The 21,713-nt window shown below is 34.3% G+C and overlaps 3 protein-coding genes across 3 annotated transcripts in view; 1 reads left to right on the forward strand and 2 right to left on the reverse strand.

Annotated features, from left to right (window-relative positions):
• Positions 1 to 1,968: 1,968 nt before the first annotated feature.
• LOC125857409 (probable mitochondrial adenine nucleotide transporter BTL1) lies at positions 1,969 to 6,518 on the forward strand. Its single transcript, XM_049536991.1, has 5 exons — positions 1,969 to 2,293; positions 2,364 to 2,458; positions 2,941 to 3,274; positions 3,429 to 3,666; positions 6,000 to 6,518. Exons 1-5 carry the CDS (start codon positions 2,108 to 2,110, stop codon positions 6,248 to 6,250), a joined length of 1,104 nt encoding a protein of 367 aa, XP_049392948.1. The 5' UTR covers positions 1,969 to 2,107; the 3' UTR covers positions 6,251 to 6,518.
• Positions 6,519 to 7,592: 1,074 nt separating this feature from the next.
• Positions 7,593 to 17,729, reverse strand: LOC125857397 (pumilio homolog 5). The gene is made up of 10 exons (XM_049536976.1): positions 17,586 to 17,729; positions 16,059 to 16,858; positions 14,423 to 15,825; positions 14,188 to 14,329; positions 13,968 to 14,075; positions 12,697 to 12,909; positions 12,496 to 12,606; positions 11,671 to 11,865; positions 8,125 to 8,296; positions 7,593 to 7,976 (listed from the first exon to the last, which is right to left on the reverse strand). Exons 2-10 carry the CDS (start codon positions 16,695 to 16,697, stop codon positions 7,954 to 7,956), a joined length of 3,006 nt encoding a protein of 1,001 aa, XP_049392933.1. The 5' UTR covers positions 16,698 to 16,858; positions 17,586 to 17,729; the 3' UTR covers positions 7,593 to 7,953.
• A 792-nt stretch (positions 17,730 to 18,521) lies between these two features.
• LOC125857417 (uncharacterized) overlaps positions 18,522 to 21,713 on the reverse strand; it is a 49,696-nt gene continuing 46,504 nt past the window's right edge. Inside the window, exons 3-4 of the mRNA XM_049537000.1 lie at positions 19,210 to 19,346; positions 18,522 to 18,841 (exon numbers count right to left, since the gene is read on the reverse strand). Coding sequence (XP_049392957.1) covers positions 18,674 to 18,841; positions 19,210 to 19,346 — 305 coding nt within the window. The 3' untranslated portion in view covers positions 18,522 to 18,673. The remainder of the gene's footprint in view (positions 18,842 to 19,209; positions 19,347 to 21,713) is intronic.

Below are 21,713 nucleotides of genomic sequence, written 5' to 3' on the forward strand. Positions count from 1 at the left end.
GAATTGTTTTTGACTTTTTGTGAGTAATTGAAGTGCAAGTGTATAGACAAGTTTAGCATATAAATTGATCCATTCTCATCTATTTTTATCTGTGAGTTTCAATAATCGAAAGTGAAGTGAAAAAATTTAATGGTTGAATGGCAGATCTAAATGCTATTATAGCTCCAACAGATATCAGTTATACAAGAATCGCAGTGATCATAATTGTTGAGGAAGAAGCTTTGTGGAGCTTACACATCCATCATTTCATATATATACTCATGTCAGATATTTTCATAGTTACTGCAACTTCCGTTACAGTTTCTAATAACACACTTGAGTCATGAAGTGTGGTTAATATTACTTAAATAATATTAAGCCCGTGCGCGCACGGACAAAAGTTATCTAGTAAATGATATAAAAATTAGGAGGAATAACTAGTTTTAAGACTATTTATAGATATTTAATTACTATTTTTATATAATTACGAAATAATTATCTTTTTGAGATAGAGATAATAAAATACTATTAGCTTAAAGTGCAACACAATGTGCTAAAATTCAAACTCAATAATCAAATACGTGAGTTCTCAATTGTAAAATCATGAACTCGAAATATAATCTTAAATCTTAATCTACTTCAAAAACCTAGAGAAAAGAAAATATAAAAAAATTAAAAAAATAATATATATATATNTTCCTTGACTCTTGAGTCTTGAGTCCTCGTTTTGGTATGTATTGTGTTAAGAGTTTGAATTCATGGATAAATCTTTTAATTCACGAAAGCATATTAATATTATGAATTGACTTATTTAATTTGATTCCTATTAACTAAAGTGAGATGTAATATGTGAGGACCATGTGAATTATAAGAAGAATAATATAATAACATCAAGGTTAATTTAAAAATATTTTGTCCAATTTATATCTTACCATTTTTAATATGTTTAGATTTTTTTTCTTCTAATTTCAACAATTAGATCTCACATGACATATTTAAGATCATAAAATTAAATAACATTTTATATATTATGTATATCTTTGATTCAAGATCATGAAATTTTTAAATATTTTTTATTCTATGGTTATTCAAACTATCAAAGATTAATTATTAGCTTTTGAAATTCATAATCTCTCTTTCACCCCCCGACAAATTAACGTTTCTTTTCCAAGTGAAATGCTTGTGTCTAAACATAACTTCAAATTTCATAATTTTTCAATAACTTTTAAAACTTTTCTCCTCCAAATATCACAAAATCCATTGGTAAACGCTAGTTTAGAAAAACAAATTGAAAAGAGCATAATCATTTTTAGGCTCAATGCACAGTCAACTCTTTAAACTTGTCAGAATATTTATAAATTTTTTAATAGGATACTTCTAATCAATTTTATCATACTTTGACATAAATCATATCATTAATAACAAAGAGACACGTGACAAGTTCAAAGTCAAATGACCAATCCTATTCTATATATCTAGATCTATAAAATACTAATTTACATATGCAAAATCAACTGTTAATAACTTTCTATTGTCCTATTAATTAATAGCCTCAATTATTTTACGAACAATTTTATACTAGAAACAAGTCAAATTGCTACATGTATTTGTTTTTGATTTAATCAATTTAATAATATCATTGAGGGCGTGAAAGATATATTGCTATTAGCCTATTATTTGTATCATGATACAAATTACATTAATTTTTAATTATTCAAAGTTCAAACTTAATTTAGTTACAACAAGAAAGAAGATAATGACGAAAAGAAAAGTAAATGTGTGTTAAACAGGTGAGTTTCTAATACTTAATTTTGAACTTGCTACGTAGTATTTTTTAAATTAAAATTAAGAGTAAATCTGTATGAAAATTAATAATAAGGTTGGATGGGAAGTAAAATAACAGGGGTATATGTGAATAAAAAATATAAGGAGAAATATCTTTAAAGAATGATTATAGCGGAAAATATCTTTGGAGAAGAAAACCCTAGTAATATCGGAAATTTGAGTCAAAAAAAGAAAAATCTCCCTCCATCTGCCAAAGGTGTCAGGAAAAACGTTTTCTCCATTTTCCATGTTTACTCTTGTCTCACCGGCGTTAGTCTTTAGGTTTTTTGAAGTATTATTGTGAATGCGGCACACCTCAACTACTAATCTCTTCGTTGTCTCTATGGCTGCGGAATCCCAATCGCAGAAGAAGACTTACTGTGTCGTCGGAGATATCATGATTATACCCAAGGACTTCGACCTCTCTCCTACCAAGGACCGTCAAATTAACCTTCAACTCAACTTCCCTGATGTCGGACGAGTCTTTAATGTAACTTCATCACCTACTATTTTGAGTTTATCACAGATTTGTAGCTCAAATGTTGCTTTTATCGCTGCAGGATTTTATCAGGACTCGAGAAGTTGGTGAATTTTTCAGTGGGGCTTTGGCTGGGGCGATGACCAAGGCCATTCTAGCTCCTCTTGAAACCATCAGGTTGGTTAAACAACATGTTAATAAGTGCATTGAGTCTTTTTTAAAAATAAAAATAAAAATAATACATGTGCTAGAAAATTTTACACAAACATAGGGTGTTAGAGCGCTAAATATTAACTTCTGTCAACAAATTGCTGTCATTTGTTGTACAGCTTGGTTAGAAAGGTATCACATAATTTTTAAATATAGGCCTATTCTTTTGCTATATTTTTGGTCCATGCAGTCTTTTATAAATGATGCAACTACTTTGGTGGACATGGCATGTGTGATCTTCTGTAGCACTCGCATAGTGTAACTGTTCATCTATAGTAGCTACCTTATTATGTTACCTTTTTTTAAAAATAAATAAATAAATAATATAGCTGTTAGTGAAGCTCCTCATATAGGATATGAAATTTGACTTGCAGGAATTTTTATTTGCTTTAAATTGGCTTACAATTCATTTGGTTATGTTACCTAATTTTGGTATTTAAAATATGCAGGACAAGAATGGTAGTTGGTGTTGGGTCCAGAAACATTGGTACAAGTTTTGTTCAGGTTATTGAACAGCAGGGTTGGCAAGGGCTGTGGGCAGGTAACACAATTAACATGCTACGGATAATTCCCACACAAGCAATTGAACTCGGGACATTTGAGTGTGTCAAGCGAGCAATGACTTCGGCACAAGAGAAATGGATGGATACTGGTAGCCCCAAGCTGCAGATTGGTAATGCTAGCCTGAGCTTTTCTCTCTCATGGCTATCGCCAGTTGCTGTTGCTGGTGCTGCTGCTGGAGTTGTAAGCACACTTGCATGTCATCCGCTGGAAGTGCTGAAGGTATTTTGACTCGAGAGTTTTGTTGTGGGAAAACAATAGCTTTGCTTTTCAAAATGATGATGACTATCTTCATAGTTATATCATTAAGTTATTGTGCTTGTGGCAAGGAGAAATTATCTCACATTTTTAAGTGCTGATTCAACGTGCTTCACAGGATCGGTTGACGGTGAGTCCTGAGGTCTACCCCAGCCTACGCATTGCAGTTCACAAGATTTACAAGGAGGGTGGAATCACAGGCTTGTATGCTGGACTTGGGCCAACATTGATTGGCATGCTCCCATATAGCACTTGTTACTATTTCATGTACGAGACAATTAAGAAATCATACTGCCGTGCACAAAAGAAAGAATCTCTAAGCCGTGCGGAGATGCTTCTAGTTGGAGCTTTCTCAGGTAAGAATCTTGAATCAAACACACTCTCTCCTTGGTTCAAATTTTCTTGAACTTCATAGTGATCTGCTATTTGTGGTAAAGAGGATTGATATGAACAGTTCTGCATATCAACAATGAGGTTTCTTAAATCACAAAGGGAGTTTCAGACAAGGAGATCCTTTGTCACATTTCTTATTCTTATTAGCTATGGAAAAGATGAGCAGAGGCCCCTACCTCTCCCACATACAAGTACACAACACTCGGCTACCTACTACCTTTCTACGTTAATCTTCGGCCTACCTCTACCTATCCTAGGACCTGCTATAGCCATCCCCTCTCACACCTCCTTATTGGTGCATCCGTGCACCTTCTGTTCACATGCCATGCCCCGAATCATCTAAGCGTCACTTTCCTCATCTTGTCTGCCACAGAGGCCACTCCCACCTTGTCCTGTGTAACTTCGTTCCTAATCCTATCTCTACTAGTATGCCCACACATCCATCTGAGCATCCTCATTTGTGGCACCTTCATCTTTTGTAGGTGTGCATTCTTGACTGGTACATTTAGATCATTGCTTAAGAAACACCTTATTCCTAGTCCAAGTCCTTACTTCCGGGAAGATTTGTGTATCACGATCAACACAAAATCTGGAAGTGCTGACTTGGAAATTAGCATTACAGGTGCCTGTTAAACTCCTCCAGTGGCAGTTCAAGATTATACTAGAGTTAGTCCACTGGACTTCGTTAGCACAGATTACAGCACCGTTATGCTTTGAGTTGATAATTCCTTATCCCAATTACTGGATTTAACCTTTTAAGGCCCTTCCTATGTATGCCACTGGTTGGGCAGGTCAAAAGAACAGGACCAGAACAAAGATGTAAGGTTGCTGTAGAATACTGGAAGAAAAATAGTAAAGACAGAAACAAGCCTGTGATGCTTTTCTCCCCCGATGCACGAGGTCAAAAGAACAATACCAGGACTAGATTTAACATCGCTGCAGAGAGGAGAAAGGACATTCATTGTACAGACTCCGGAAAAAGGAGCATCGTACATTTAAGTATATTTTTGACCAATCATTATGGTGTGTAGTATCTATAAGATTATAACAGAGGTGCTAGCAAGGTGACTAAGAAGGGATATGGTTGAACTTACATGCAGACTTCTTTTGCTGGGGGGAGACAAATACTAGAGCAATTAGTTCTAATGTGCTGAACAATTGATTTTAAGTCTAATTGCAATAATGTCGCTGAATCATGTACCCTCTCTGATGCAGAGATGGTCCTGAGAGCAGGATACAATGGGATCTTTATGAAAATCCTAGCAAGAAATAATTTGGTGTAAAAAAACTATGAGCATTTGGCTAATACAAGGAGATAACAACATGATGTTCTCTCCTTAAATGTTAAATTCCCATTCCTTTGATATAATCACACTGATAGTGGTCAGCATAGAACAAGAGAAGTAAATCAGAAAATTTCTGTAGGATGACGCCAATAGATATAAAGAGTGCGATCTTGTTATTGGAGTGGGTTTCTATTTCAATGGAGGAGGAGAATCAGTTCTGATAGATATCATATACTCCTTCCGTTCCTTTTTATATGTCACATTTTTAGATTGCACTTGCATTAAGAAATTAAGTAACTTTACCCTTCTACCCTTATTTCATGTTTTCTTAAGTCAACTTTTCAATAAATGATGAGTATGCTAGATTTCAAAAATTAAAATATATTTGGATGACTATTTAAATTTTTGAGTTTATTTTCAAAATCAGATTTTATAGAATAGTGAATGGAGAGAGTGATTGAAGTACTCCAATGAATATAATTACTTATTAGTTTTTCTAGGTTGATCAAAGTATATATTTTCAAGGCAAATTAACTACTCTATCAAGGGTATAATAGGAAGAATATGGTAATTTATGCATTGATTTTATGAAATGACAAGTATTATGGTCTAACTATTTATAGGAAGGGATGACATATAAAAAGAACGGAGGGAGTACTAAACAAGGAGACAGTCTTTCTAAAACAAACAAACAAGGGGTGACAGTGTAAATCTTCATATATTTGATTTCCTAAAATAAAGTAGAAATTTGGACTTTGCGAGGCAAGTCAAAGGAATTCTTCATTGTTTATCTCAAGCTTCTATATGTTAGTATAATGTTCTATTCTTTGAGGTAAAGTATTGTCCACTTATAAAGATCCTTTAACTGCAAATAGGGATATGGTACTACTGGGGAATATCTGCTGTTGCTTTTAACCCTGATGAGACTCTTATGTTTTGACCTGCCACCTTTTGTAGACAGATTACAAGATTACCATGTGATCTAAAGAGTTAATGTTATTGTTGATCAGGTTTAACAGCTAGCACTATTAGTTATCCATTGGAGGTGGCGAGAAAGCGGCTAATGGTGGGTGCTTTACAAGGTAAATGTCCACCTCACATGGTCGCAGCACTTTCAGAAGTTATTAGGGAGGAGGGTTTGTTAGGCCTTTATAGAGGCTGGGGTGCAAGTTGCCTAAAAGTAATGCCATCATCAGGCATTACTTGGACTTTCTATGAAGCTTGGAAAGATATATTGCTTGTTGATAGACGTCATGTGTAACAGCAGACAAATAGTAGCACAGGAAATGAAATCTTATTATTATGCGCTCAAGCTAGAAGCTGGTGATGGTAAGAGTTAAACGTGGTCTCTGTCATCATGAGATTTGTTATTGATGCGCATCCACAAATTTTGCTTCCCATCTTCCCTGCTCTTCCGTGGGCACAAAGAAATTTCTTTAACATTTCTGTAAACGACAGAATATGCATTTATGACTATTGCAAGAATTACAAGCTTTTGCCTTGGGAATTTCTTCAAGTACTGTTTCTCAGGGGTCATTGTTGTGTACTACTTGGTGTGACTAGATTAAACTCTAAGCATAGCATGGGCAGAGGCAGTGAGGCTTTGAGAAGCAAATGGGCCAGGTTTTTTCAATTTTCCTACATGTTAGAAATGGGAGCAAGGGGGCTCTTGATTTCGGTGCACTGGAGTGAACATGTTTTTTTATTCTTCTTTTTTGTTTTCTTTTTTTTGCATCGCAGCCTCTGGTACGATATGCTTAGGGAAAGGCGGGATACCTGCCAATTTTTGGTTGTCTTCAGATGTCACGTGTTTGATGTTCTAAATTGCTCCCATAAGTTGCATAATGATGAAAAAAGTTCTGTTATGGTGATTGTGAGAGGTCATGAAACTTGACAGAGTCAGTTTTGCTCTCCCTTAAACTTTAATCTTTATTTACAGTTTACCTTACCTTTACTGGTTTCAGTATTATTCTTCCTTTAAAAACATCATTGAGCAAACCCTTAAGTCATTTTTCAGAAAATAAAGACCCTCTGATGAGTCGGCCTCAAATGATCCTTAAATGTATGGAATAGACAATATTGTATTCTTACTCATTCTAACTTTTAAGGCAAGTCTTTAGTTTCTTCCCTGACGAGTCCACAATAATCTTTAATTTTCCAGCAACTTAAACATCAATAGAAAAGGGCACCACCATTGTGTAATTGAGAAGAGAATTTTAGAAGAAAAATATAATTAATTGAAATTTAGAAGAAAAATATAATTTCAACAGATATGATGCTAATGAATTCCAACAAATTTGTATTAGCGCCAAGTCAGTGGGAGCAAAATGCTCCGGATTTGGTTCTAAAAGCTCTAGTAAAAGAGATCTCAATCATCCCACTTGGGTGGTTAGTGAGTGAGTTTGTCATTTCATTCTATTAGATTTCCTCTTTAGTTTTTCAGTTATGATCCTTTTAACTCAAAAATGAGACTAACATGACTGTTGGAAAAACTAGGGAGTGTTCTTGTAATTTTGTGGTACTATATAAAAGGGGCCTGCTCTAACATCTAACTTGCAACCGCAATACCCTGATTCCCCTGCAACCACCCTTTCCAGAGAAAAAAAAAAAAACAACCTTATGGCATGGAACAGTCGTAGATGATTCCCTGAATTGCTTTTGAGCATATTTGTAGAAAGCCACGTCCTAAGCAAGCAAATCTTACTAATTTAGTATGCACTTAAATATTTTCTCCCATAATACATGCTTCGATTATTCAAGATATCAACAATCTTGGATATAGTCGGCAAATAAAACAACACCACTCTCTCTCTTCATGACTGGAGAATCAATGAGCTTAAACCGTAACCACCTAAGGACATACAGGTACTTTGCATACTGCTGCTTACTGAACAATCAACAGTTTGGCTGCTGCAAACAATCCCACCGTCCACCGAACGAGTAGAAAACTCTTTGTTCAACGATCTAGGGTTCACAAGTTCCAATATCTGCATGACAAATGGTAGAATGTGCAAAACATGTATGGATAGATCAAAGCACTAAAATCCCCCAAAACATGTCACAAATAATCAGACAACGGCAGCAACAAATAATAGCAGTTGCACAAATAAAGCAGAGCACTTAACCTCTACACACCTTCATCACACAGCTGTTCAAATCGAGCCACTATGTGTTTTCCATAGGTGTATTTCTTCAAAGCATGAAGATGAACTCTGATTCGGCTTAGCAGAATTTCCCGGTGCTTATTGTTGCTAATCTCGAGAATCTTCTGGACCACATAATTTGCAAATTGGTCCTTCATCATTGTCTACCATGAGAGCCAAAATTGCCCCGTGAATAAGTCAATTTAGGCAAAAACACATTTGTCATTGCTTCGAAAAAAATAAGCACTTCACATTCACCAAATAGAAAAGTGAGAAAAATGACATTAGTTCTACACAAAATTCTAGACATACAGCTGAGACCACACTTCCTACCAATTAGACTTAGGGTTAATTAAATACATTACTATGTCAGTCTAGGTGGACTAGCCCAAGTGACAAGGGTAAAGCCCCTTAGAGTCTAAAGCTTCTGCCTTCCTGGAAGCGTAGTTAGTTGCATAATCTTTTCCAAACTACTTTCATAGCTATTAGCTTCACTATTGTAAACCACCTCTTCCCATGGTGGATAGATTGTACTTGCGTTTTATATCAATTGGAAGAAAAGAGAAACACCATTCATGCAATACCTTACCAAAAACATGTGATAGGATAATAATTTCTTTTTTTCAGTAATTGATAGGACAAGAAAATTTATCCCAACCCCCATGTTAATCCCAAGACTTCAGGATAAAGTAACCCTGCATTCAAAAGCTTGTTGATCATACTCCCCCCCCCCCCCCCCCCCCNAAAAAAAATAGAGACAGAATATACCATGTTAAAACAATGCATGTACGAAAACAATCAAGGAATGCATCCTAACTCATCTCCCTTGCATAGACTATTATTACATGTGCATTAAAAAAGGAAAATGATCGGCAAATGAAGATTGGTAATGCCTACGAGAGAGAGAGAGAGAGGGTGGGTAGGGTAGGCATACAACTACTACAAATAGGTAGAGCAAGAGAGTGTGTGTGTGTGAATGCAACTGTTAGATGATGAGATAGTGGACAAAACTAAGAGCTGTGAATGAAACTCATCCCACAACATAAAGACCGGCGGGCATAGCTAGTATACCACTGCTTCATACCAGGACTTTAAGAAAACCAAAACCAGAATCCTTTCCTTTTGAAAACAAAAAGAAGTATTGTAACAATTGATGCATAAAATCCTCAACATACTGAGAAAAGGTCTTTTCCCTTTTCAACTAACAATTTATTTGTGCTGTCCTTTTCATTCATTCACTCTTATTTTTTGGCTTATATCTATTATACTTCGTTTCCCTTCTTTTTTTTAATAAGGTAGCAAGTACTTCTTTTTCCCTTCTTTTAGGTCACTATAGGGTCCTAATTAGGATCTACTCAGTCAGTACACTAATTCACTGATAACATGTTTTGCAGTGACCCAGATCTTGCAGTGTCCCATCCAATAAAAGGTCAAACACCAAATAGTATTATTCCACTGACCCAGATGTTTGGGAAATTACCTAATAATATCACTTTTGTTTGTTTTTAGGACTATAATCTCACCCAACTTTGCATATTTTCTTCAAAATATACTTGACACAAAAAAAACATCTTTATCTCTCCTAATGAATGCCGTGTCATATTATTCTCCTTTTACTAATAATTAAAAGGCAATAAAAACTTTTTAAATCAACCTATATGATATACTCGGTAAAAATAATAATTACATTACGCAAAGTGAACATTTTTAAACAAACTCATGTTTATTTTATGTTATTATGATTAATACTAATTATTTATTCAAAATCATTTTTCAAATCATTCGTTCTTTAAGTTCTTATAGAATGTGGACATTAAAAATAAGTAAAAGTGAACGAAAAAAAAGTGATGTTAGAGAGCAATTTTCATGTACTCATAAAAAATCAAAAGTATTATATCGACTAACTCTTTTTACGGATTTTTTTCTAGCAACTATTCCCTCTGTCCATTTTTATTTATTCATTACACTATAAATAATCATTCATTTGTTACTTGTTTATTTTAGAAAATCAAGTGATAATTTATTACTTAATTCTTAATTCACTGTTATTATTAATTATAGTCATTTGCCAATGCCCTTTTTAAAATATAAAATTTATTATTTTCGAAGATTGATATAGTAAAATTATCTTTATTATTCCTTAAGAGATATGTCAAATTAATACTGAACAAGTAAAGATGTAAATATGGACGGAAGGAGTAGAAACTAAATTTCCCAGTTAAAAATAAAGAATAATATGATATGACATTCCTATTAAAGTGTGCACTTTGCATATTCTTTAAGAAATTAATGAATTGAGAAATGATTTTAGAAAATAATTAATGTTAAATGTAATAATAAAATAAAAAATGTCTATCTCTTAATATTCTAAAGTAAAAAACTAAAAATGATAAATAATCAAGAATTATTTTTTTAGTTTTTTTTTAATGAATATAACATATGAGTTATTTTAAAATGTTAATTTTTTTAATATAAAATGAATAATGTGACATGGCATCTCAATAGGAGAGAGAATAAAGTTTTTTCTTTGTCAAGTATATTTTGAGGAAAATATGTAAAGTTGGGTGATATTGTAGTCCTAAAACAAACATAAATGATATTACTAGGTAATTTCTCAAACATGGGTGACTATCTAGGAAAATTACTCGGTCAAATATCTAAGGTGCACATTAGAATCTGTTATATAAATGAACTTTCTCCTTCCACATGCAGAGAGCCTTTCTTCCCTAGGCAGAATCCTTTGGACAATTTAACAAAAATGTCTACCATCCAAAAATAGATCTTTTGCAGCTGGCATCAAATTCTTATAAAAACAATTTCAATATTTCCCATCATTTCAAAAATCCATCAGCTAACCTTGCAATCTAAGAATTAGGACATCATCTTCCCTCCTATTACAATCTGTTGAACATTTATAGTTAATTCCACTACATAATAATAAAAGAAAAATGGAAAAGAATGCAGGGTTAAATTTGTTTGCACTATTAGGTCACTTTAAAAATTAGAAGTAATTACACATAATAAGTGAAATTTGTAGAATGGAAAATAAAATAAAAAATCTTCAACATGTTAAATTACACTGATAATTTCTCCTAAAAGGTTCTCGCAAAGTCTAAATTGGAAAAGTTATCTTGAAGTGAAACAGGACGAGAAAAAGATTGCAAGCTGATGAGGCTAGAGAAAGAGCTAGGGCATAATTCCAAAGAGCAAATTGTTGATATACGACTCCTATTTGCATTTTTCAAAAACGATCCTCTGATGGTAGAATTCTAGGTTTTATATCTCACTGAAGCCTGTTTGAGAAAGTAATTAGACAACTACACAAGGAATGGCACACATTTTAGTTTCTTTGCCAAATGACCATATCAGTGATTGGGAAAGCAAAGAGAAGTTGACTTAACTCAGTTTAGACACATGGTCTTCCTATCGTCCTTTACAAAGAGGTTTCACAGAAATTGCTATGTGAAATAGTTGATTACTGAATTACAGCTGTGAAGGAAAACGTAAGAATAGTAAACAAGAATTCAGATTGCCTTACCAGCAAACAGTCATTTCCCTCTGACTCTGCAAGAATCTCCTCGATCAAGAATTCTCTCTCAGCAGAATCACCATATTCCAGACACTTCTCAACAACGTTTGAGGCATATTTGTGTTGGCTTAACTGTACAACATTTCCGGTCAACTTTCCGATAATTCGACTTCTTTCATGTGGTCTTCCCCTCTCCAGAACATGCTGCAGCCATAAATTCAGTTTTGCATAGCAATTGCACATGCACTAAATTCTTATGTTAATACTACTGGTGCCCCTTAGTCCATCACTGTCCCCAAACAAACTGTTTTATTTTCCAGTTGAGCACACAATTTAGAGCCATTTAGTTTTTCCCTCTTCATTTTTTTTTTTTGGGGTGGGGGGGTGGGGGGGTGGGGGGGCGGGGGAGCGGTTGGGTGCATGCACACAGCAATAATAGCACAGACACACAGGAAACCAAGGGGAACTTTCTCCAATCTATTCATCTAGTGCACATCCTTATCTAATGAAAGGTATCATTTTATGATTTATTTTTCTGAGAATTGTATAATATTATATATCTATTTTTCTGAAATTGTATAATTTTACATTTTACATCTTATTGAATGACATCGATGTCTAATTGAAAGGAAGGAATTTACAGAACACTTAAAATAAGCCAGTAATGTCCCCATCACACCACACTAATTATCCTTCTTTTAATTTGCACAATAGATGCTTTTTTGTTAGGGTTGGAAGAGAAGAAGTCACATATAGTGATCAGGAAGTTACGGAACTTGACAATAGGAAAGAAAGTTTTCGTATATCAAAGGGGGAGAAAAAAAAGATACAAACCTGGGTGACATAGTTCCCATACTGATCTTGAGCAAGAGGATAAGCAGATTCCAAGATTTCATGCACTATACTCTGACTTTGAGAGTTTTCTGAACAATGTTCCAATACTCTCTTTGGAAAATTCATATGAAATGAGATGGGAGTCAGTTGAAATATAAAAAAAGCAACTATATCTCATGGTACAACATAGTTTAATAGTACCTGGATTACACGACAACCATAAGGATGAGTAGACAATATAGCTACTTGGCCTTGGAACGAGGAGATAATGAAGTTAATTTTTTCAGTAGGTATGCACTCAATGCATTTTTGGATTACATGGTTCCCATTTTGATCTCGTACGCACTTCAATACATGCCCATTGAGTTCATGGACAAGTTCTGTTTTCTGATCAAGATCGATAACTTCCAGGGCCTACAAAGAACATCAACAGCAAGACAATGACATTTTTATTTGTACAACTTACTGAATTGCTTGGATGAAAACGGAAAAAAGAAAACTACTGTACCAGAGTACAAAAAATTAGCATAATAAATGTGCGCTATGCAATATGATAATAACTGTATGGCCTCAAAGTGTGCTTAGCACAGTCGTCGACCATGGTTTATAACCTATAGAAGGGACCTTACAATCTGCTTTCAGCTCTACCCTTTAAGAGATCCAATTAGTTAGCAATATTAGTAGGCACTTGGACACTCTTTGAGAAATTGACAAAAAAGTGTTGTTGAAGTTGAAAGACATTTGTGGAAGTTGCAGTTGTCTATGGACGTGAACTTGATTTGAAAAAAGAAGTTGAAGATTTGTACGCACAAACCAATATTTCACTTAAAGGTCTAATACTAAATTCCCGTATTTGCAACTACTTATTATGCCCAATTTAGAGAGCCAAATTGGTTGGAGAAGCCCATCAATCGAAATATGGATCATCAAAACCCTAATGAAGTGAAAATGGTAAACATTAACAATTTAAATCTTTACCACTATTGATAATGATGATATTTCTTAGAGAGCAATGAGCATGTATATCAAGAAATTCTTTAAAATTGATCAGCTATTCACCATGTCAAATCAAGGATCCTATATCGAGAAACTCTTTAAATTTCAGCCGCTAATTCAACACTTAAAAGAAATGGAGAGGGAGGGGGAATTTTTCAATAAATTCTCTTAAATGTATATTAGCAACCAAAAATCCTTGTTTCGTACAGTTATGCAAGCATGACCTGATTCAAGAGAAGGATTGAGCAACACTGACATGTACATGGGGAAAATGTTGATGACTGTGAGGATACGTAAATGTGACTCCGACTCTTCAAAATCAAGGGCATGGCTTGAAAGGCAATTGTTTTTTTGTAAGACAATGATATTATTTATTGGTGAAGTCCCCATATACAAGTTGTTCGTCATGCAAGAATAACAACTTCCATATGAATCCAATCATAAAAATATATTTATATACTTGAAATAAGATATACCTTTTGAATAACACGACAGCCATACATTTGCAAACTTAAAGGCAGCATCTGCCCTGCTAATTGACATGCCAGCATCTTTCTTTGCTCATGACTTCCATGCTCAAAGAACTGGACACATAATTCAGATATGCAAAACATGCTGGAAGGTTAAAGGCTCAAGGGTTTAAAAAACTGAAAATGTCCAGAGAGACGTGAAAATACAGAAAACCACAATGTTTACCTTTTGAATGACATAGTTCCCAAAAACATCTGTTATTAGCTTTGAAGCATGTGGAAGAATTTCTTTGAAAACAGATGCCTTCTCTTCAATACTACAATTTTCCAATTTCTGCTGTATAAACCGACTTCCATGCTGATCAACACTGAGGTTAAAGAACCATTAAATTAACTTCACATCTTTGGGATTATACAGAGAGTTTACTGCAGAAGATACACAGTTGGTACATATATACTACCTGAATTCAACAACACGACCTGCAATATCAGAGAGGTCAATTCTTCGAGCATTGCTTTGTTTCAGTTCTTCGAGAAATGAATGTCTTTTAGAGTCATTCAAGCTACCAGAACCCCTTTGTGCAGTCCATCCAGAATACAATCCATTATTTCTACCTGAACCAGGGGCAGGTTTAATTTCATTCCTTCTTCCAACAGGGGATCCTGGCAGTACAGGACTACCAAGAGGTGAGGCTGGAAATTGTTGCGTGAATCCCAGGCCCGATGGACTCCCAAAATAATTATTACCAGGAATTATCATTTTTCCAGGACTTGGTAAGTTCAGACTTCCAATTGGTGGACGAAGAAAATTCTGTTCAGCAATATAAGAAGGGAGATTTGGCTCCTTCTGTGAGGCATAAGCATCAACTTCAAGCCCAAACACACCAGGCGAAGGAAACTGCATATACTGACTAGGAGAAGTGTGTGAATCATCAACAGGATGAGGATGATGAAAGTACTGCATATGAAAAGGATCTGGGAAAGAAGGATGCATCATTAATCCATGATGCCCATAAAACTTGGTTAAATGATGCAGATCACCAACTTGTGGAATGTTTTCCCTTGGTGCAACACTTTGACCACTGATGCTTCGTCCAGAACCAGCATTAATATGCATAGACGGATATCCAGCTAAAAATGGAGAAAGAGAAGGCGAACTCAAAGCATATCCCCCTATATTGTATTGAGGGGCATATCCACCAGATGGACTCAAGTTGGAATAGTACGGATTACCAGAAGCCATATAGGCTGCAGCTGTTGCATATAGAGGAGGTGTGAGGCCAGAACCTTGAGGAGCTGCTTGTACTTCAACTGAAGAGAACCAGCTATGACCATAACCTCTTGCTAGGTTACTCTGTAGTGTATTAGTCCCAAGTGTATTTGCTTGAACTTGTGGGCCATTAACTTGGTAAGTCGTGCTTCGCTGGGAGTGGTACTGCTGCTGTTGTTGCTGTTCTACTGCAATCCTGCTGTGTAAATACTGTTCATCCTTGTTCTTACTAGCCTCTGGAGCCTGAACATTCTTTGAAATACCTGATGCTATCTCATCACCGACTAAGAGTTCATTCACCAGATGTGCATCATTACCTGGTAATTCACCCTTCTGAGGGGAATGAGACTTCCCAAGACTGTCAAAACAAGATTCTTTTTCAAGTGTAATGGCCAAAGGCTGATCAGAGGCAGTGATATCATGGTCACCTGAGACATCTGCACAAGCATCTGCACCGTGTTTATTTGAAATATCAAGGGAGAGACCGTCCAATGTAAGAGATTGAATATCAGAATCAGTTGGTTCCTCTGCAGCAACATGACCAGAGGACCGAGATTGATTGTAAACTGGTGATGGAGTGCGAGGGAAGTCCTCCTGTGATCAAATTTAGGCAACAGTATAAGCAGGCAGCATGGAACATGAAAAAGATAGCACTCCAGAAATCTAAATGATACCATCTTCTCATTCATTAGCACAATGTACCACATGCACGCTTCAGAAAATTAAGCAGAACTTCTTAGATGTTGAAAAGTTGGGCACATGCAAAGAGAAACTGAAAAAAAGGAAATATTACACAGAATGGAAGAAATATTCTTGAACTTCAATACCTGTATTAGGTCAACCAAACTTTTATGTTGACCTGCAAAGGAGGCCAAGTGCTGTCCTGAAGCACAACTTTGGGGCAGATCATCTGAAGCACTCTGTGGTAAATTTTCATATTCCGGCTCCTCATCATGAGTTGAGAGAGAACTTCTAGTCACATGCAAGGATCCATCTTTACTATTCTCAGAAGAGTTTAACTGGCAGCTATCACCCAGATCTGCAAAATGGTGTGCCAGGTGTCTGTTCTCCCTAGAAATAATGGGAGGAGGAAGCCTAGGATTCAAGTTGACATTAGAGTTGTAGTATGCAAAATACGAGGGATCAGCACGCATCTGCTCTTCAGACTGCCAGTTCTGCATGGCATTGTCTAAGCTTGCCAAACTCAACTTCCGGCCGGAGCTTTGATCATAGACAAGGTTACCGTAGGCTGAAAATGAGCCCTCCATACTTGGAGGCGCACTACCACTACGATTTGGAACCTTATTTCTATTATGCCCATGAATCTTATGACCTTTAAGAAGCAATCCCAGTTCATCAGCTGCCACTTCATTCATAGGTGATGCGAAGGTGACCGTGTCCTTGGTAGAAACCCACTTTTCTTTTCTACTGTCTTGGAGTATTCTCATAGGGCTCTCAGTTGCCATGTTGCTCAAGAGTAAGCAAGCATATTTTAACTACAAGAGTTTTCAAATCAACTAAGCCAAAGGTGGAGACATTTCAACCGAAGCTTTTCATCAACATCACATCAAGAGATTCTAGAAACAAAAGATACTAAGCTGTGGTGACTACATATAATCTGGGGCAACTGCAATGGAAGATTCAGATCATAACCAACAAGGAACAGCAAATGTTTTTGTCAAATAAAAAGAAGAGGAAACAATTCATGATGCAGTGAGACTTGTTGTAAATAGGGATGAGCAGAAATATTTATTTAGCTACTATAACATTTACTTGCTAGAGGCCCAATCAAATTATTTTTCATGTAGTCACAATCAACCCCATGACCAGAGGGGACAATGATTGAAGATTAAATTGAGCATTGTATGTCCAGCAGTTAAGCGTGATTATATAAATGAAAAAAATGAATAACTGGTCAAGAGTGGTCAGCAAAAGAAGTAATAGGTTAAACAACCCTAGTTTAGTTTTGAAATTCAGAAAAACAAAACTTTTAATGATTCAAAGAAGCTGAATGGTTTGATTGTCCAAATAGAAGTTTTAATTTTTGTATGATAGGGTGTATAAATAGGAAAAAGTGCAGGATTCGGAATTCCTGCTTGTAAAACGGTTTGTATGTAGTAATGGCCATGTGAAATCTGTTATCAGAATCGGAGTGGTGATCAACACAGAGGGATGCACTGAAAAGGGACAAACAGAGACCAGGGTCATCAGAAGAGAAATGGAGTAATTAAAATTGACAACAGGTATTTTGGTAGAATCGCATGGTAAGAAGAGAGAAGAAGAAGAGAGTCAAAGTGTAACATAAGAACCCTAGTACAACAGCAGATGAAAAGGAAAGGAAAGTGATTACTTACCTGCTCTAATGATAAGGAGAGAGAGAGAGAGAGAGTCTGCTACATAACTCCCCGATGGTGTGGTGTGATGTGATGATCAATTCCTAAACGCAGCGCAGAACTATATATCCTACATATATATATAGAGAGAGAGAGAGAGAGGAGGAGCAGAAGAAAAGAAGAAGAAGAAGAAGAGAGAGTTTTCTTGTTTGTTTTAAATTACATCTACTCTACTACTTACTATATTTATTTATTAGAAGATTATTACAAATGTCGCTCCTTAAACCCCACCACGGGGTTTGAAATACTCATTCATCTCTTTCTTTATTCTATGTATGTATGTACCAATTTGTCCAAAAACAAACTAAAATAACCCGCCCTCTCTACTTGCTCCCTCCTCTCTTACTATATATTTACTACACTAGTTGAATGGTGTTGGATTATTTTTTTCTTTAATTCAACTTGACCTAATACAAAAGGATAAATTATGATCAAATTTAATACTTTCTTTTGAAATTGTAGAAATATCAACATACTCTTAACATTATTAATTTATATATATACACGATATAGCAGCACATATGAGAAATACAAAATAAAGGTAATAAATTTAATCACATATTACTATTTAGCATAAATATTTTAACAGCAACACGTGTTCGTTGTATGATTTACAAGAAATAATAGAATTTTAACCGTATTTTTTTTTTACACAAGTAGATCTCTAAATCCAAATTCTGATGATTCGTAAGTGAGATAGATGGTTCGGTTAACTACTTGCAATAAAATATACAAGTGACGTAGTATTATGTTTGACTTATAGTCTTTTAACCTTGTAGTTAATTGTTGGACGTGCAACAACAACATAGAGTACCAGTTTATTATATATAATGTTATATATAAGATTTGCTAACTTCTCTTTCTAAATGCTAACTACAATTAATGTGCATTTGAGAGGTTGAAACTAAGGACATCCATTTCAAACATTAGTCTTTACAATTCATAACCTTGTCCGTCATGTTCCTTTTTATATGTCTTGCAAAATTACATTATTCTTATAAAAAGGAGGAAAACACACACTTGAACTTGTTTACATTTGTAACTCTATGCTAGTAGCCCAACCAAGCAGATGGTACTTGTTGAAACTTTTGCTTCGCACATGCCAATAGATCACAGTACTCCTCATGATTCAAGCAGTCGCGGAAGTCTGTGAAAAGCCTTTCAAACACTCTCCATTGGACTTTATAAGACCTTGAATATGGGAAAGGTAAGATCACCTGCAAAATACATTGAATAACACACAAAGCACTATGTTACTAAAGAAAACATGAAAACTGTCTGAAGATAATTGAATCAAAACACTTGAGAATAAAATCGAAATCTTTCACGTGCCATTCCCTTGTTTTTATGCCCTTACCCTCCATCTTTTTTTTCTTTTCGGATAGCCTCTTACAACCAAGCCCCTTACCACATAACAAATATAAACTAGCAGATTTAACAAACACAAAGAAACTATCACAACAGTTTGATTTAATAATTATGTCATGTAGTAATTAAATGATGCCCATCATAACAAGGCCATCAATACAAGAAAGACACAGTAATAGGCACAACAAGGAATAGAAGGCCCTCCAATTTTGCTTACATCCCCTTCTGATGCAAGACGCTTTAGCAAATTAAATGTTTGTTCATTCTCCTCCAAATTGTCAACCACAGCCAGCCAGATTATTGAAGCAAGCTCATGAGCCATGTCCCTCGACTTACCACAGGCAATAAACTGATCTGGAGAAGAAAGAAAATAGAACAAGATTATAGGGTTGAAGAGGAAAAGTTAAATAATAGGTTACTATCAAGGTGCTATTAGTGCAGAGATTGTTAAACACTAAATAGATCCATGCTTAGTATGGGGCTATGGGACCATATTGACACCTAAATTTTTAGGTGTGCATCTACACAGAAAAAGAGTGATCAAACCTTATAAAATCAAACATGCTCTTCTGGGTCTATACAAGTACATCATATCATATCATATCATCATCATCATATATATATATATATATATATATATATATTACTATAAGTGGGAACATCACAAATGAAAAGTTGAAATACCAAAATGCCCCTGTAAAATTAAATGACTCTATTACCATTTTTAAGAGTAAAAAAATCTGATTTTCCCACTTTTAGTCATCTTTTTTCACTAATTCTTTTCATTTTATTTAATAAGAAGTCCAAAAGTCCATGTCATGTGGGTAACATCTTATAAACAGAAGTTCAAAGATCACAATTGATCTTACAGTCGTTTCTAAGCCAAAATGGTGAGTCTTATTTTGAGTTTAAACTTCTTTTTAATGTTTTGTTCAATTCTTCGAGCTTTGTTCTTAAAATTTCTCTATTAAGAACTTTTTTTTTTTAACTTTTCACAAGAGTTTTAGGTATTTACAAATGTATATATATTCAGTTTTGATATGAAATTGTTGGAAAATATGGGTACTACAAACAGAGGTTAGAGGATATTTGAAGGAATTGGTTTTCCGATCGTATGAAGGGATTGGTGTACACAAGCGCAAATAAGATTAGATTTGTTGTGCACATGAAATACTTTTTTTTTATATCAAATTGAAGATCACATGAGGTAAAATAATTTCATAGTTTGTATTGAAATTTTTATGAATATTTTATTTCTCCAAATAAATTATTTTTTTGTGTACAAAAAATGTGATGAACATATCTTTTGATATCTATATTTCTTGTCTAACAGTGATGATTTAATTTTGATGTCGAGCAAGGTTGTTGTATACGGCTACTCTGTGAAGTTCATGATTATTATGATCATATTCTTTCTTCCATTTTGAATCTTCAGGTAATTGTTGTTTTAATTTTAAGATTGCTTCTCTCTTTTTCTTTTTTTTTTCTTTTTTGTTTTTTTGGTGAAAACGTTTGAGTTCCTATAACATGAAACTTATTTTTTTCATATTTGCCTTTTTCCATTTATCAGGTACGTTTCTTTTAAATTTCTCAACTCTTTAAACATAGGTAGTATGAATACTCTTTGCAATAATAAATAAATATTATTTACAAAACAATAACATGCACTCTTTATACTCTTTATTTACCGATATATAATTCATTCCTTTTTGGATCAAGTTACCGTGAATTTTTAATTTTGATTTTAGGATTAGATTTTTCCCGATTCAAGAATCTCTTAATATACTTTCTAATTAGTAATTATATTTGGATATTTAATACTACAGAATAGTAGTTATGTAGGAATAAAATGCTAGAGAATTTACATACTCTCAAGAGTATCCAATTATGAATATATGTTGTAATCAATATAATGCAATTAGGGAACATTTACTATGATAAATAATACTACTAGATATCCTACATAAAAGTGGCCTTACATATTCCCACGTTATATAAGTAAGATAAGTTACCATTATTGCCATTGGGTTCTTCATGTTAGAAGTTTTCTTCCTAATTTGACAATATTCATGAGTTATGCATTTTATTCTCACATCGGTGGTTTTAAAACTGGGAAATTCTTACTTATAAAGTTGAACTGCATACTAAAAAACCACAAAAATATTGAAAGATTTTTTAAATGTTAGTTAAACACTGATCTAACTATAATCTTTTATGCTAAAATATCAATATTCGTCCTAACAAAGATTTAAAAAGTTGAACTTAAAAGAATACAAATACGAGAACCATTCATATGAACTTAATTCATTAAAGAAAGTTATAGTATATCTTTGGGATTAAATCTTACTATTATATAAGAATTCACAATGAATTTGCATTGAGAAACCTTCACATTTGTAAAGTTAGCTCTTTGAATGCTATTTATACATATACAGTATTAAGTAACATTTGTAATATGCGAAAAGAAATATAATTTTATTATTTAAAATACTGCTTTAAAGTTTAAATGTATTTATTAAATCACTTTGTTGGACTACACTAAATATTTATCCAAACACTTTAACATAATAAAATCATACCACTTTATAGTACTATATAGATATATCGTTGTTTTTGTTGTTGTATAAATTAAAATATTTTGAAAAATGTATTCAAGGTCCTTCAATTTAATAAGCTTTATAATTTAACATTGTCGTTCTCTGTTTTTTACAACTTTGCGAT

The sequence above is a fragment of the Solanum stenotomum genome, chromosome 3 (genome assembly GCF_019186545.1).
Source record: "Solanum stenotomum isolate F172 chromosome 3, ASM1918654v1, whole genome shotgun sequence".
Taxonomy (NCBI): Eukaryota; Viridiplantae; Streptophyta; class Magnoliopsida; order Solanales; family Solanaceae; genus Solanum; species Solanum stenotomum.

Coding starts and splice junctions, on each gene's coding strand:
- LOC125857409 (XM_049536991.1), top strand. CDS start 2,108: ATGCGGCACACCTCAACTACTAATCTCTTCGTTGTCTCTATGGCTGCG. Junction 2,294..2,363: donor ATGTCGGACGAGTCTTTAAT/GTAACTTCATCA, acceptor TTATCGCTGCAG/GATTTTATCAGGACTCGAGA. Junction 3,667..5,999: donor TCTAGTTGGAGCTTTCTCAG/GTAAGAATCTTG, acceptor ATTGTTGATCAG/GTTTAACAGCTAGCACTATT.
- LOC125857397 (XM_049536976.1), bottom strand. CDS start 16,697: ATGGCAACTGAGAGCCCTATGAGAATACTCCAAGACAGTAGAAAAGAA. Junction 14,076..14,187: donor GGAACTATGTCATTCAAAAG/GTAAACATTGTG, acceptor TTATGTGTCCAG/TTCTTTGAGCATGGAAGTCA. Junction 12,607..12,696: donor ATGGTTGTCGTGTAATCCAG/GTACTATTAAAC, acceptor AATTTTCCAAAG/AGAGTATTGGAACATTGTTC.